Here is a 13,825-nt window from a genome sequence, read left to right as displayed (position 1 = left end):
GTGTGTGTGTGTGTGTGTGTATTATGAAAGACAAATACAGAGTGTGGGTGTTTGCATGAGCATGTGCCTGCATGCCTCACTGTATGGTAATGGTTGTAATGGGGAGAGTGCATGCCCGGTGCTTGCTCATTAAACCAGAGTGTGTGCACAAGGGGGAGAAAAAGAGGGGGAGGGAGTGAGAAGCAGTTTGCCTCGCCTGCCTGTCTGCCACACCCGGCCTTCTTGCTTCCTCCTCCTTCCTTCGTTCTTCTTGCTTTCTGCCTCTCCCTCCCTCCCTCTCTCGCTCACACACACACACACACACACACACACACACACGCACACACACACACACATACACATACACATACACTCTCCTCCTCTGCTCTTCTAGTCTGGTGTTTCCATGAGAACAGAGAGCGCTGGGTATGCAGGGGGAGAGGGAGGGGGTGGTGGTGGTGGTTTGGTGGTGTGGGTGACGTGTCCTAAAAGCACAAAGTGTGTATGTGGTGCTCATCACTGCTCTCTTTCACACGTCTCTCCTGGCAAGAGCTGCTCCCGGCCGCGCCAGGAAACATGCGTTTGGCACCAGCGTGGTAATTTGGACTCTGAGCTCACAGGCGTATAATCTGAGACCCAGAGAGTCTTCCAGCTGTGACAGGGAGCCTGAGCAAGCAGAGGCCCCTTTTCTTTGGGAGCCACAAAAAAAAAGTGCTCCCTATAGGTGTGGAAGAGGGGGAAAGAAGACAGTGGGCTTTGCGGCAGTGTTGAGAGAAACTAAAACAAAGCGCAATATAAATAAATTGTCATGGCGATATATTGGATGGAGGCATCCAGCCAGTTATTAAGGGGCAGCCTTTTTTTTTTTTTTTTTTTAGGGTGGGGCCGCAGCTTTAGCTGGAGCCACGCTGAAAGGGAGGAGGAGGAGGAAGGCGAGAAGATGTAGAAGAGAGGAGTGCTGATCTAAAAGAGGTGGTGGTGGTGCGGTGTGTGTGTGTGTGTGTGTGTGTGTGTCGGGGGGTTCATCACTATGAGCGAGAAGCCGAAAAGAGGAGGGAAGAAAGGAGGAGAGAGAGATGGAGGGAGCGAGTGAGGGAGGGGTTTAAAGGGCGGGCTTGTAGTCATTGTCAGGCAGCGAGTAAGAGAGAGTTGCGCCTATCCAGACCGAGTGAAGAGCGTGTGTGTGCTAACTGGGATGAGTAAATGTGCCGGGCGGCTTAGCTGTTGATACAGCCAGAGAGAGAGTGAGACCGAGCGCGTGTGTGTGTGAGTGCACGAAAGCGAGAGGGTGCGCGCGCGAGAGAGAGGGCGAGAGAGAAGAAGTGAAAGGGAGGAAAAAAGGGAAGAAAGAAGCACAGACGAGAAAGGGAGGATACTACAACTATGCTGTGCTGCATAAGAAGAACCAAACCGGTAAACTGCTCTGCTTTGCTTTCTCACTACATTCAGACCTTTTTTTTTTTCTCATGACAAAACGATTCATCCCAAACTCTGAACTTTGTGACTGCTGCCTTGTAAATCAGATTGGGGGAGAGCTTGGTGAGAGATTAGAGGAAACGTTGGAGTGATTTGCTTTGACTCTGGGCCCTGCTTGTCTTCATAGAAATCTATCCACAAAGCCCAGACACGCCTAGTTAATGTGATTATCCCGCATGAATGGATGTTGCCACAATGCCTCTCAGACCTCACACTGCACTTGTGGAAAGGCACGAGACTGTAACTCGATGCTGGGCAGCTGGCTCTCTTATTGATTAAGCACTTGGAGAAAAAAAAAGTCAAAGATTATTGATAGGCACTTGATAGGTTGCGTGCTGTCCGTTATATCAGGGCTTGAAATACTCCTTGGTTTATTCGGGTGCTCTCCTGAACTCAGACCTCGGTGTTAATCATGCCATAAAATAACTGGACCAAACTGTGGAGATCTCCTCCTAATTGGTGCCTGTAGCATCTATTGTAAATGTGTTACCTTGAGCGGTGATGGGTGGCACAGTGAAGAAAATTTCCACAGTGGAGAAAAAAAAAAGGGTGGGGTACGGATTTAGTGAGTGGCACCATCATGTCAGTGGCCTTGTGGGAATAGAATGGGAATAAATGAGCATAAATGGATTATCACAGCCCTCCAGTTTTAAAAGTGGATGCTGTCAGTGGAGGGTTGTATGAAGTGTGTGCTCATTTAAAGGGTGTGAAAAGAGTGCTGTTGGGTACTTAATAATAACCAGTGTCCAGTCTCAGTGGGAGAGAGTAATAAGAAAAAAAAGGAAGGTGTTGCATAGAGAAGGAGATATCATTCAGTTTTTACTGCTTATCTTAGTGGTTCTGCATGTGATCAGGGCCAGGTTCCTGCTGCTATATGTCGAGCTGATTAGGATTTTATCAGACACATAACATGCTGGATTCCGATGGCACTTGATTGCTTTTTAAATGTCAGCCTGGGTGAGTCATATTAGCTCTGGCAAGAAGGAAAAGAAGCAAGGCTTGGCAGTTGGAAGTCATGCAGGAAGAGCAGGATGGAGGGAGAGAAGCGGGCAGGCGGAGAGGAGAGGAGGGGAGAGGAGGCAATGGGAAGCAGGGTGGAGCGTGGCTTGCTTCACGTGGAAGTGAATGGGGGTAGAGACGCGAGATCACGGAGAGGGAGCGGGAAAACAGAGGTGAAATAAGGATTGAGACGGGGGAGGGAGTCTGCATGTAAGGGGGGAGTTGGGGAGAGGCAGAGATGCTGCAAAGCAGAAAGGAAGAAAAAAAAAGGGGGGGGGGGGGCTGCATCTTGCATGAAATGAGGCGGTGAGGAACCTATAGGGGGTGATGGTTGGAGCAGGTGAGCAGGCGCAGAAGTGCGAGAGATCAGAGGGTGAAGAAACATGGAGGGACAGAAGCCGGCATGCTGCACACTGCGGCCATGTGGGTGAGGCGCTGGCTTTTCACGCGGAGCGCTGTCGCTGCATCGCGTGTGCACACCTCAAACCCGGGGGGGGGGGGGTATCTATCCTCCCGGCCCACAGCACCCATCCTCCTTCTCCTGTTTTTGCGCATTAAATGACCCAGACCGGCTTTGTAGTATTCACGGATGGATGAGCAAAGCGCGAGGTTTTCTGCCTTACATCATAATGTGGCTGTAGGTCTCGTCTTTGTGGAGTGTTAAGTGCTGTTGCAACACCTTCACTTTATAGGAGTGGCTACTGGCACCTCATTTAAATGTCCTCTGCAACCCCAGCCTCTTTATCTTCCCCCTGGCTTGTGCTTGCCTCAGCACTTTCTAAAATATCACAGAGAAGTTCCACTTTTAAGTCCAGGCCCTTCTCAAATCCAGGTCCTCCTACACCACCTCCCCTTATTAAACCCAGCTCTTCTACAACTCCATCCCAACTCCATCTGTACTACTCATTTGGGATCCTTCACCTACTGCCATGCCTTCATTTTCTAATATTTCTCATCCAGGCTTTAATTTCCCGCTACCTGAAATAAGATTATTTCTTCTTACTCTGTGGCCCACCATGCACCCAAAGCTCTTTCCAGGTTCCTGCATCCACCACCACCACTACCACCACCACCCATTCCCCTTTTCCTTTAGCATCTCTCCCTTCTCCTCTCTCCTATCCTTATCCCCGGCCCCCTATGAGATCAGTGGCGATTGCAGAGCCTTTGTTCAGGCGGAGAGCCTGTGTAATTGAATTAAAGGCTGCTTCAGAGGATGTAATGGGGCTGGCATATGGCTGTTATTAGTTGCTGCGGAGCATCTTTTCCCTGGCCGTCGAAAAAAAAAAAAAAAATGAACAAGCAGCTCGTCCTTTCACATCACTCAATCAATTCACCGTCAAAGGAGGGGAAGGGGTAGAGGAGGGGATGGCGGGTGTGGGCTGTGGCAGCCACCTGAGCCCCCCTCTTCTCATCTGCAGGAGATAGCCGGCTAAAAGGGTGTGGTGCTCCGCTGTGGCTGTGTGCATACGTTTCAGAGAGAGAGGGAGAGAGAGAGGGGAAGAATGAGTGGGTGGCAGCTTGCTCACTGAGAAAAAAAAGAGTGAAAGACATGGAGAATGGAGATATTGAGCAGTTGCAGACTGCAGCCTTTGCTCTTTGGTGTCTGGGTGGTTCTTGGAGAAAAAGTAGGGAGATATTGAAATCTTAAGAGAGTTTTTCCGGGAGAGAAGTGTGAGTGCAAGAAGTAAATGTACCACCTGCAGCGAGATGGAAATGATCTGTGGTAATGTGACAAATGTTGGAAGAGTTCATTTGCTTTAAACAAGCCAGTGGGCTATATAGTTTTTATTTGAATGTAGCCTACACGAATCTTTCAAAAATCACACTCGCAAGTGACTTAAAAGTAATGAAATTCATCTGTGGCAGCACCTGTTGGTTTGGAAATGAAAAAGCCTCTGCAAAGCTATGCTGTGGTTATAAAGACCTTTATTATCTCCACCCCCCTCTCGCTGCTGGCATTTGATTGGAGTCTGGGTGGAGCGGCAAGGTGAAAGGAGCATGAATTAATTAGAATGATAATCTGAAAGATAAATAAACCTAACATGATTGTATGCAGGTATTTTGCATTCGCCTAAGATGTGTGTCTGTGGTAATTCAGACAGCATCCACCTCAATGCTCCACTGTGCCCCCATCCCCCCCTAAAACAAGTCCCTAATGACTCTCGGTGAGGCAGTGGGAAGGTAGTGGATTGTCACTGTGTGTCACCATTGGGGGATGGGGATCTGTGTGGGTGCGTGCGTGTGGTTATGGGTATGACGGTAATGCCATTGACTCTGGGGTGTGGTTCTCACGACAGCCGGTGCCCACCCAAGGACAGAGGCGGGCAGGGAGAGAGTTGGAGAATTAGAGAGACTGCAGCTGATAGACGAGGCTCTGACAGACGCGTCCAGCCATCAGACGATGTGCCAAACGCACCTTACCCCCGGCCGTTATCTTTACAGACTAAACAAATAGAGAGGGTTGACCCTCTATTCAGATGAACTCAGTGCCATTGCACATTGATCTTCGACACGAAGGTGGCAGTCATCACTGGCCACCAGGGTGGTGTTCCAATTACAGCCATACAGCAAAGATTCCACATTTTTTGGGTTCAAATAAAAACGCTTTTGCAGTTGAGCAACTAGAATGGCTGTGTAGGTACACAAAGAAAGAAAAAAACTGCAGGCTAATTATTATAGAAAGTAGGCTTAATTTAATGAACCTGATAATGTAAATATATCGCCTAGCTGCAAATGGGTTGTTTAAACAGGCGCGCGAAGACTTGAAAAGAGTGTGTCTTGTGGTGCGCTGTATCTTCGGGTTGTGTTGCTGTATTTATGAATGGAAATGTGTGGCGCGCAGACAGCGAGGGGAACAGCGCCCGCAGGGTAGCTACGTGACCAGGGTTCAATTAAGAAGGCTCCAAGAGGCAGTTGGTTAAGCAGTGAGAATTATTTTCTCTGTTTCGATAACATATAGTAGCCAGTATGTCAGCCATTAATGAGCAGTAATCAGGTTGGTATGACAGGTCTGGTATGTCAGACTGCATAAGGAACATCACAGCACTTTTGAAAGGGTGTTGCGTGGAGTCATTCAGAGGATGATGTCACACCTGTGATGTCACTTCTTTTCTCCAAACACTGACATGAGATAATTTGGCACTCTGCTGATATTTGATTACATTCCCACTCATCCTTAAAGTAAATGACATCCCCCCAGTTGCAGTAATGATGTCATACCCCCATATTCTCAAACACCCTCATCAATCTGACTCACTGAATGCAGCCAGTAAGTAATTCTGTTTAACGTTAAGTGCTTGGGTCAAATTTTTGGCAATTGTAAGCACCCATGAGATCAGACTAATAAAAGCCCAATAAGTCACTGGAGGCTGGAATATATTTCTAAGAGGAGAGGGTGGGGCTTGAGCGCTTTGTCTGTCTCCAAGCTGCCCTGTCTAATAGGAGGAATCTTGCTTAAGTTTATTTTCACAATTAATCAATGGCGAATATTTTCACTCCACGTCTGAAGTGTAAATCACTACATTTGAGCAGCAGCGATAGGCTCCTGATAATCTGCCATCCCTCCCCCAGCCAACAGTGTCTTTTCTTTTCCTTTTAATATTGCATTGAACAAAATTGCTCGAGGAGGGTGGCGTATAATAAGAAGTGCCGGAGGGCCTGGGGCAGGATTTACACTCCCAACCCGGAGGGAATTAAGGTGGAAGAGGCAAATATGAGTAGAGTGACTGCACCTTGGCCTCGCTGGTTCAATATTGCGCTGACACGGTGACCCTGAAGAAGGCATGTTGGGTATGGGCCTCTGGCTCTTAAATCACGCCTCGCTGGTGTGATTTCTCACTCAGACAGCTGTCCAATTTCAACCTTATATCAGATAGAGTGACACTAACAGAAAATATCAGGAGAAAGGAGTAATGGGTGTCATGTTGTGGAAACCACTTCCACTCCGCTGCACTGACTTTAAACAACAAGCTGCTGCCCATTGACACAAACTGCTAACATTAACGCACAAACATACATATTACCCCTTTGAATCCCCCCTCCCCTTACCACACCCCGCCGGCTACCTTGCAACCGCTCCTTAGCTATGCCAATTGCTCTGGCCTGATTTATGAATTCCTACTGGCCCACTCCCATGAGGGGTCAGGTGCACTGCCAATCATGGTGACATATAGTCTTTCATAGAACCAACCAGCAGACGGGTCCGTGATGAGTTAGCACTCTGGTTGTCAAGGTAACCTTTGATGATTGGGAGGGGGGTGGCAGTGAATGCTGAGGAGACTAGCTGGCAGCTTGTTCATTAGCAGCCAGACATGGAGCTTCCACTGTACTCTGACTGAGGATAGAGACGGGTTCATAATTTGCACTTCTACTTTTGCCGTTTAGAGTTTTTTTTTTTTTTTTTTTACTATATCATTAGCGGAAAATACATTGAACACTAATGGATTCTGTGGGGAGGTTTTAAGTTACATTTAAGCCTAGTTATTTTCTAAATCTATTTCAGTGCCATTATCAAGGGGACAATATCAGCCTTATGCCCCGATTGAATTACTGCAATAAAGACCCAGTCGTTTGTCTTGCCTGAAATCTCAGAGTGTGTTTGATTCATTCTGTGGAGACAATCGGAGACACATCTTTATTTTCACAACTCACAATGGCAGTAAATCTCCTCTTTCTGTCACGTAAAATGATCGTTTAGATTCATGCTTCCAGCAGCCAGCGACTGGCTCCGGGCAAAGCTGTGATACCTGAGAGAGCAAAAACACTCAAACCCGTACAGTTTATACATTTTTTTCCTTCCATCTTAAATTTTGGGGGAAAAAACTGCTGCACAGGCTGCACGCTGCTTGGCATTTTTGTGTTGCTTCATTGTGCTCGCTCACATTCATTGAAGGCACACCTTTACAGTAAGGCTTTTTAATCACTTCACCAAAGAAGCACATATTTAATTTGTTTTATGAATACTTTTTTTGTTATTTTCAATGTATTGATTCATTTTGTTGTGCCACTTTCAGTGCTCATCATTCATTCCTTTATTTGATTTGATTTCTTTTCATTAGATTTATATGACTCATAACACAACCCAGTATTTGATGGACAGCTATGGATCCGGTTGCCAAAGGTAATATCATTGAATCCCTTTCAGCATTAAATTGTGATCTGTCCTATTCCTCTCCTTTTTCCTCATCCACTTACACGCCCTTAACTCCTCTCTGAACATGTCCTGAAACTCTAACCCAACCATTTCCAGCCTCTAACTCTCCCACTGTGGCTACAAATGCAGTTTATAAGTAAACATTTTTACCTTTTCCTGACTTCTGACCTTTAAGTTCATTACATTTGTGCAGTATGTAATGAATTTTGGTGCTATTATATGCCCAAATAAAAGTATGCCAGCATGATGTCATCGGATGATCACCCTCAATGAACCATCAAAGAGGAGAAACACTTAGCAACTTTTCAGTACAATCTGACCTATATCATTGCTTTCAGCTGTTAACCTGCTGCATTGTCTGTTGCCCACCAGGTGGAGAAGAATGAGGAGGCAGACCAGAAGATTGAACAGGATGGCACCGCCAACAAACCTGAGGACAAGGCCCACAAGGCTGCCACCAAAATACAAGCTAGCTTCCGTGGACACATAACTCGGAAAAAGATGAAAGATGGAGAGGAAGAGAAGGAAGGCGACAGCCCTGCTGCTGCAGATGAGGCAACGGAGGGAGGAGAGGAGACAAAGAAAGTGGAGGGAGAGGAGGCACCTGCCAAGCAGGAGGAAGCTGCAGGAGAGGAGGCCAAGAAGGAGGAGGAGGAGACAAACCAAGCCAAAAGCCCAGCGGCGGACAAGCCAGCTAACTCTCCGGCAGCTGCTGCTGCCTCTCCTGCAGGCGCTGCCACGTCTCCCGTAGCGGCAGCTCCAGCTGCTGCCTCTCCGGCGGCTGCCACAGCACCCTCCGAACCTCAGAAAGAGGAGTCCAAGGTGGATGAGAAAACCGAGGAGAAGCCCAAAGAGGTGGAGGCCCCAGTGGCAGCAGCCAAGAGTCCCACCACAGCCACAACTGAGGAGAAGAAAGAGGAAGAGAAGAGTGAAGAGAAGAAGGAGGAGGCCAGACAAGCCGACGTGCCTGCTGCTGTCAGTCCGACAGCTGAGAAGGAGGAGCCTAACCAAACAAAAGATAAACAAGGTACACAGATTACAGATGAGAACAAGCACGTTCTCAGGATCTCTGGATCAAACACTTAGGCGTGCACATGCTTACGAGGTCAAAAATAATTCCAGTCTCTTCCAACAATCAAAAGGCCATTACTCCCTGTAAATATCTAATAAAAAAGAGTTGGTAAGCTTTCACAAAGTCTGCTTGGCAGGGACCACAGGACATAACTGCTTGTTGAGTATTTGAGATTTAAAGATCTTTGGCAGGGCTCCACCATTTACTGGTTAACACAGAGACTCAGCTCAATGTTACATTAGACAGCCTTGTATCACAGCCTCTGCCTGATGGAAACTACTGATGAGGAAGAAATTAACACAGAAACGCGGGCGTAGAAATGAGGAGTACTGCACACCACAGTGTGATAGTGTTATCTTGGGAATGATCAGATTTATTGCTAAGAAGCAACGCTGTGTTGTTTGCCTAATGAGAAAGCAGCATATTTCACAAGAAGTTAAGGTAAGGTTGATGAACATCTCAAAGGGCTTCCTGTGACTTTGAGAATAGCAGAACTAACACAGTAGCCTTCTATTATCATTTCTTCAACGTGAAACACAAATAGTGGTGGAGATGTATGACTGCATAAAAACCTTTCTCACAAATCACAGCATGTCAAATATATGATGATAGTGTAAACTTCCAATATCAGCTAAAAGATTCCAAAACAAAGCACGATTTAATTTTCAGTTTACATGTAACTGAACAGAAACACAAAGTGATCCGGGATATTCTTGACACGAACTTGTATATCTGGTCCAAGGACTCTCAGACTGGGTCAGACAGGTGGTTAATGGAGCATGCTCACTGTAGAGCTGGGAAACACACACACCAACAAGAGAACTACACAGAAACTAGGTCACCTAGGCAGCACTGTCTCCCTGTTGTCATAGTTACCACCTCAATGGGATAGCTGGCCTGCATGGAGCGGAGTGGGTATAACAGGTGCTCTGATTTAAATGAATGATTAATGATCCTTACTGGTCAGGATCCACACTGAGGAAGTCTGCCATGAACAAACCCTACCTCACAAATAACTGCTAATTAAGAGTCCACCGCAGTATACTATTATATGCACAACAACACCAGGCTCTCCGGATCCAGAAGGACAGCATTTCTATCACTGGGATATGCCACCACAATAAAAAAACAAAAAACAAATGTCGTCTCAAGGCATTTTCAAGATATAGTCCAATTCAAGCTAATTACAGCCCAAATTATTGTAATCCAAATATAACCCAATTAGATGTAATTCATTTAAACCAAATGAGTCCAATTCATAAAATGCCTATTCATAAAAAGTTGTCTACCGAAGGAAACTAATAGATTGTGCTGAATCTTCTCTTTGAGTCAATCCTCTGCCCTGAGCACGCGTGAGGCAACAATGAAGAAACACCATTTTAACAGGAAGACCGCAGAACCACACTCAGAAAATGACGACAGAAAGTTGATTGACTGCAGGTCTTTTTTTAAAAAAGGTTTTTGGTCTCTCCAGCTGCAGAGAGGAATAAGATCTCCAACAGTTTCCATATTCAACCACGGAATTAGATAAGACTCAGTGGTAACATGCAGATGCTTTTCCAGAGATGTAATTAGCTGGATTTCCGTTCCCTAGTGACGCCAGTCTGATGCAACCTTTATAAAAACAACAAAAAAGAAATATAAATCACATGTGCTTTGGGTAACTAAGCTTTAAGTGAGTAAACAGGGCTGCGTAGTATAGCCAGTGGTTGTCATGGCGTATAAGAAGTAGTTGTTCTGATCAGAAACAAATCCCACAAAGGAAAAAAAAAAAAACAACGACAACTTCAGTGGACATTCACAAGAGGAAAATTGAGAGAACTCCTCTTTAGGAATTTCTTTAATCCTTTGTAAAACAGCGACCGGTCAGCTTGTGTGCCCGGAAAGAGCTGATAAGTGGTGTCATCTTTTCCAGGTCCTATTTGCAAAGTTGTCTCCATTCCCCCCTAATTTGCAACGAGTTTTCTTAAAAACAGGCACAAACCACCTCAGGCAAGCATATAAACCTTTTTTTGCTCATTAGTGGCAGTTCATTCAATTGTGGCCATTATCATTCATCTTTTCTTATTATCATCCTCCAAATGTGAATCAAAAACAGTAATGGAAACGCAGCTATACAGTATACTGAAAGAGCACAGAAGTGTTTCCGGATTTTGACCAACGTCTGGGACCTCTGCGTGCCCTGATTTAGGACTTCAACCAATAAACTGAGCTCAGGGATGCAGTTCCAAAGGGAGTTAAAAGGACACGTTGAAAGTTATCTGTCAGTAGTGAAAATGAATGTTGTCCTCATGGATGATCTTCTGTTCATATCTAAAGGCTAACGAGTACCTCACTCGTGATGGAGAAATATTTGATGTTTGACAAAGGTCTGATCTCGTAATGTCTGATCACATCTTATATTCTGGTGGATGGAAAATTATGCTGCCATCGGCAATCTTCACCAGCATGTCAGTCAGTAACAAAACTGGAGTGGATAAACTGGAACTGATGTCAGAGCACAAGAAGTTGACGGGCTTTTGCTCGGTAAATTGGATGAAATTGTGTTTCCTTGACACAGTGGCCGCATAGAGGGACATATTCAAATCTTTCACACTAGCTAACAAGCCAATTACCTCTTACCTGGAAGATCTGCTATGACTCACGCTGTCTTGGGTCACGCACACCGGCACATTAGTGCTGGCACTAACACAGACATGATTGCCCCACTTCTACCCCACACACACACACACCTCCACCCCCCTCTGTCTCCAATGCAATGATGTCATTCCAAGATGTTTTTTTTTCCTATTAAAAGAGTATGAGATCATCTGGGTGTGACATCACCTCACTGAGGGCACTTGAATAAAAGCACTGGTCTGAGACGATAGAAATCCAGAAATGCATGGTAAAGTAAATGATAAGTTTTGTTTTTTCGAAAACAAAACAATGTGTGACATATCCAGTTGGGCAGTATGACAAAAACAATTCATAGTAATCTTGGCAACGCGAGGCTCTGCGGTGTATTAATGGTCCTCATTAGGCACTTCCCACCTCTCTGTGAGCCACTGCTGGATGTTATTATAGTGCAGCACACTGTGGGCATCACACAGTATGAGATGTGACAGGCCGAGAAACTGCTGTTAGCATATTGTTCAACGGTTTGATGAGCCCAATAAGAGCTCTATGTGTCTTGATTATTATGTTGGATTTCGGACATTAGACTGCGTTTGTGGAGACGACATCCGGCAGAATCCACTTTTTCTGTGTTTTATGTTTGTCCTTTTTTTTTTATTCCTCAGAGGATAATATGAGATGAAATATTCAAAATATAAAAAACAGCAGATACATGAAATTTATTTGAAAAAATGTTATATCTCAATGCCTTACAAAGAGCCCTATAGTTCCAACTTAAAAATATAAGTCCCAGGTCTTACGTTTCTTCTTTTTTCTTCTCTTCCAAACCGTATTTCTGTTTTGTCACGCCCCCTTTTCCACCTACCTTACATTTGATTTTTCTTTCCTTGATCCCCATTTGTTCTCTGCCTTTCCCCCCCTCCTTCAACACAGATGCTGCAGAGGAGTCAAAAGCGGAAGAGGCCGCCCCAGCAGATGGGGCAGCGGAGGCTACCGAGTCCAAGGACGACTAAGGCAATGTCTAACCCCATGAAAGCAGAATTAAGAATATGAAGAATAACACAAAAATCTAAAAAGGTTGCTCTTTTTGCCTTCCCATTGAGAAGGCTGTCCGTTTCTATTTGTTTGTCATTTTTTGTGTGGCAATGATTTTCTCATGTTGGGGGAGTTTCCAGCGTGACGTTTTTTGGCTCAAGCTAATACTACGAGGAGGGGATGTTGGTGACGATGTTGATGATGAAATGATTGTTACTCTGATGACGATGACGAGGCGGAAGACTTCATTTGGTATATCTTCACTATTTAATGTATGTGAATCATATGATGTAGTGGCTGCTCCCAACTGGATGCTCACACGTTTGAAATGCATTGCCAATGCGTCGTACTTTATTTGCATTGCAATGCACTTTCTCTCGACACACGTTGCAAATGAAATCCGTTCTGCAAATGCACGCACAAAAACAAGCAGGTTTTGAAATGCAACTCCAGTTTTCAACACGGTACAAGTGTTTTGAGAACACAGCAAATAAGAAATGCACTGACACATCAGATGGATAACAGAATGTATAGTTAAATGTGTGACATATCCAGTTGGGCAGTTTTATCCTGAATCCATAAACAACATATAGGACAAGACTATTACTCTCCTTATTCTGCTTGAGTCACTCAAGCTTGGTTTATACCCCTTTTACAAACTGTCTACTTTTTCAGCAAAGGACCTGTTGCCATTTAAATCATATAAATAAACTATAGAAATTAACTATAGTATTAATGTAACTGACTCTTACATATAGCGATTTGTGTTCTGTCAAGCAAACGTGAGAACAGTAGCATGAACCATCGAACCTGATGCATGATGGGAACTCTCCCTATGAGAGGAACTTCTTCGCAGTCACAGAAACTTAAGAGGTGTGGCGGCTTCTTTTTGATGTCTTCAGTGTTGTTATGACAGTTTATATGAATTGGGAAAATACTCTTACACTGATGTTACAGGAAAAAAAAAAGAAAACGAGAAAAAAAAAACAAAAAAAAAACCTTCTAAGAAAAATCAAACAAGTGAGCGGAGAAAAAAATTCTTTTTCCTATGTTCCAGTGAGTGCAATGTCCAGTTTCAACCTTATTGAGGAGTTCAAACTTGTGAGAAAAAATATGACTAAAACAAAAATGGTTTCCATGTCTGTTTTCAAAAATAAAGCAAATGTGCCAATTACCATCACAAATTGTGGAGTTTGTTTAAAGCTGAGTTGAAATGGGATGTCACTTCAGAGGGAGGGTGGCATTTAGTTGCTTTAGTCATACAGAACTGCCCAGTAGGCTATAGATAAGTTCCATGCTTATACACGTCACTGGTTGATATCCAAGGGGCGCAAAACCACAGCTGACAGTTAAAAGACAATAAAACATTTCTTTAATATATGTAGCTTGTCATCTCTTGTAAATTAGTATGTACTTAGTCATGAAATAAATTCTGAATTAATCATATAATAACTTAAATGACAGAAAATGTTAGAAGACCACGTTTCTGACTAATC

General features: G+C 44.6%; 2 protein-coding genes across 2 annotated transcripts in view; one reads left to right on the top strand and one right to left on the bottom strand.

Annotated features, from left to right (window-relative positions):
• LOC142388547 (apolipoprotein A-I-like) overlaps window positions 1-13,825 on the bottom strand; it is a 282,451-nt gene that overhangs the window by 190,515 nt on the left and 78,111 nt on the right. The window lies entirely within an intron of this gene.
• On the top strand, window positions 1,093-13,513 carry gap43 (growth associated protein 43). The gene is made up of 3 exons (XM_075473919.1): window positions 1,093-1,392; window positions 7,979-8,633; window positions 12,228-13,513. The coding sequence occupies exons 1-3, from the start codon at window positions 1,363-1,365 to the stop codon at window positions 12,305-12,307; spliced, it is 765 nt and encodes a 254-aa protein (XP_075330034.1). The 5' UTR covers window positions 1,093-1,362; the 3' UTR covers window positions 12,308-13,513.

Source organism: Odontesthes bonariensis, chromosome 9 (assembly GCF_027942865.1).
Source record: "Odontesthes bonariensis isolate fOdoBon6 chromosome 9, fOdoBon6.hap1, whole genome shotgun sequence".
NCBI classification, from domain to species: Eukaryota; Metazoa; Chordata; class Actinopteri; order Atheriniformes; family Atherinopsidae; genus Odontesthes; species Odontesthes bonariensis.
The sequence above is the reverse complement of the archived record's forward strand: the minus strand, read 5'-3'. Positions and strand labels throughout refer to the sequence as shown.

What these genes read in the sequence shown, in the direction of transcription:
- gap43 (XM_075473919.1), top strand. Translation starts at nt 1,363, where the DNA reads ATGCTGTGCTGCATAAGAAGAACCAAACCG. An exon ending in GCATAAGAAGAACCAAACCG is followed by an intron (nt 1,393 to 7,978) that starts GTAAACTGCTCT and finishes GTTGCCCACCAG; the next exon opens with GTGGAGAAGAATGAGGAGGC. An exon ending in CCAAACAAAAGATAAACAAG is followed by an intron (nt 8,634 to 12,227) that starts GTACACAGATTA and finishes CCTTCAACACAG; the next exon opens with ATGCTGCAGAGGAGTCAAAA.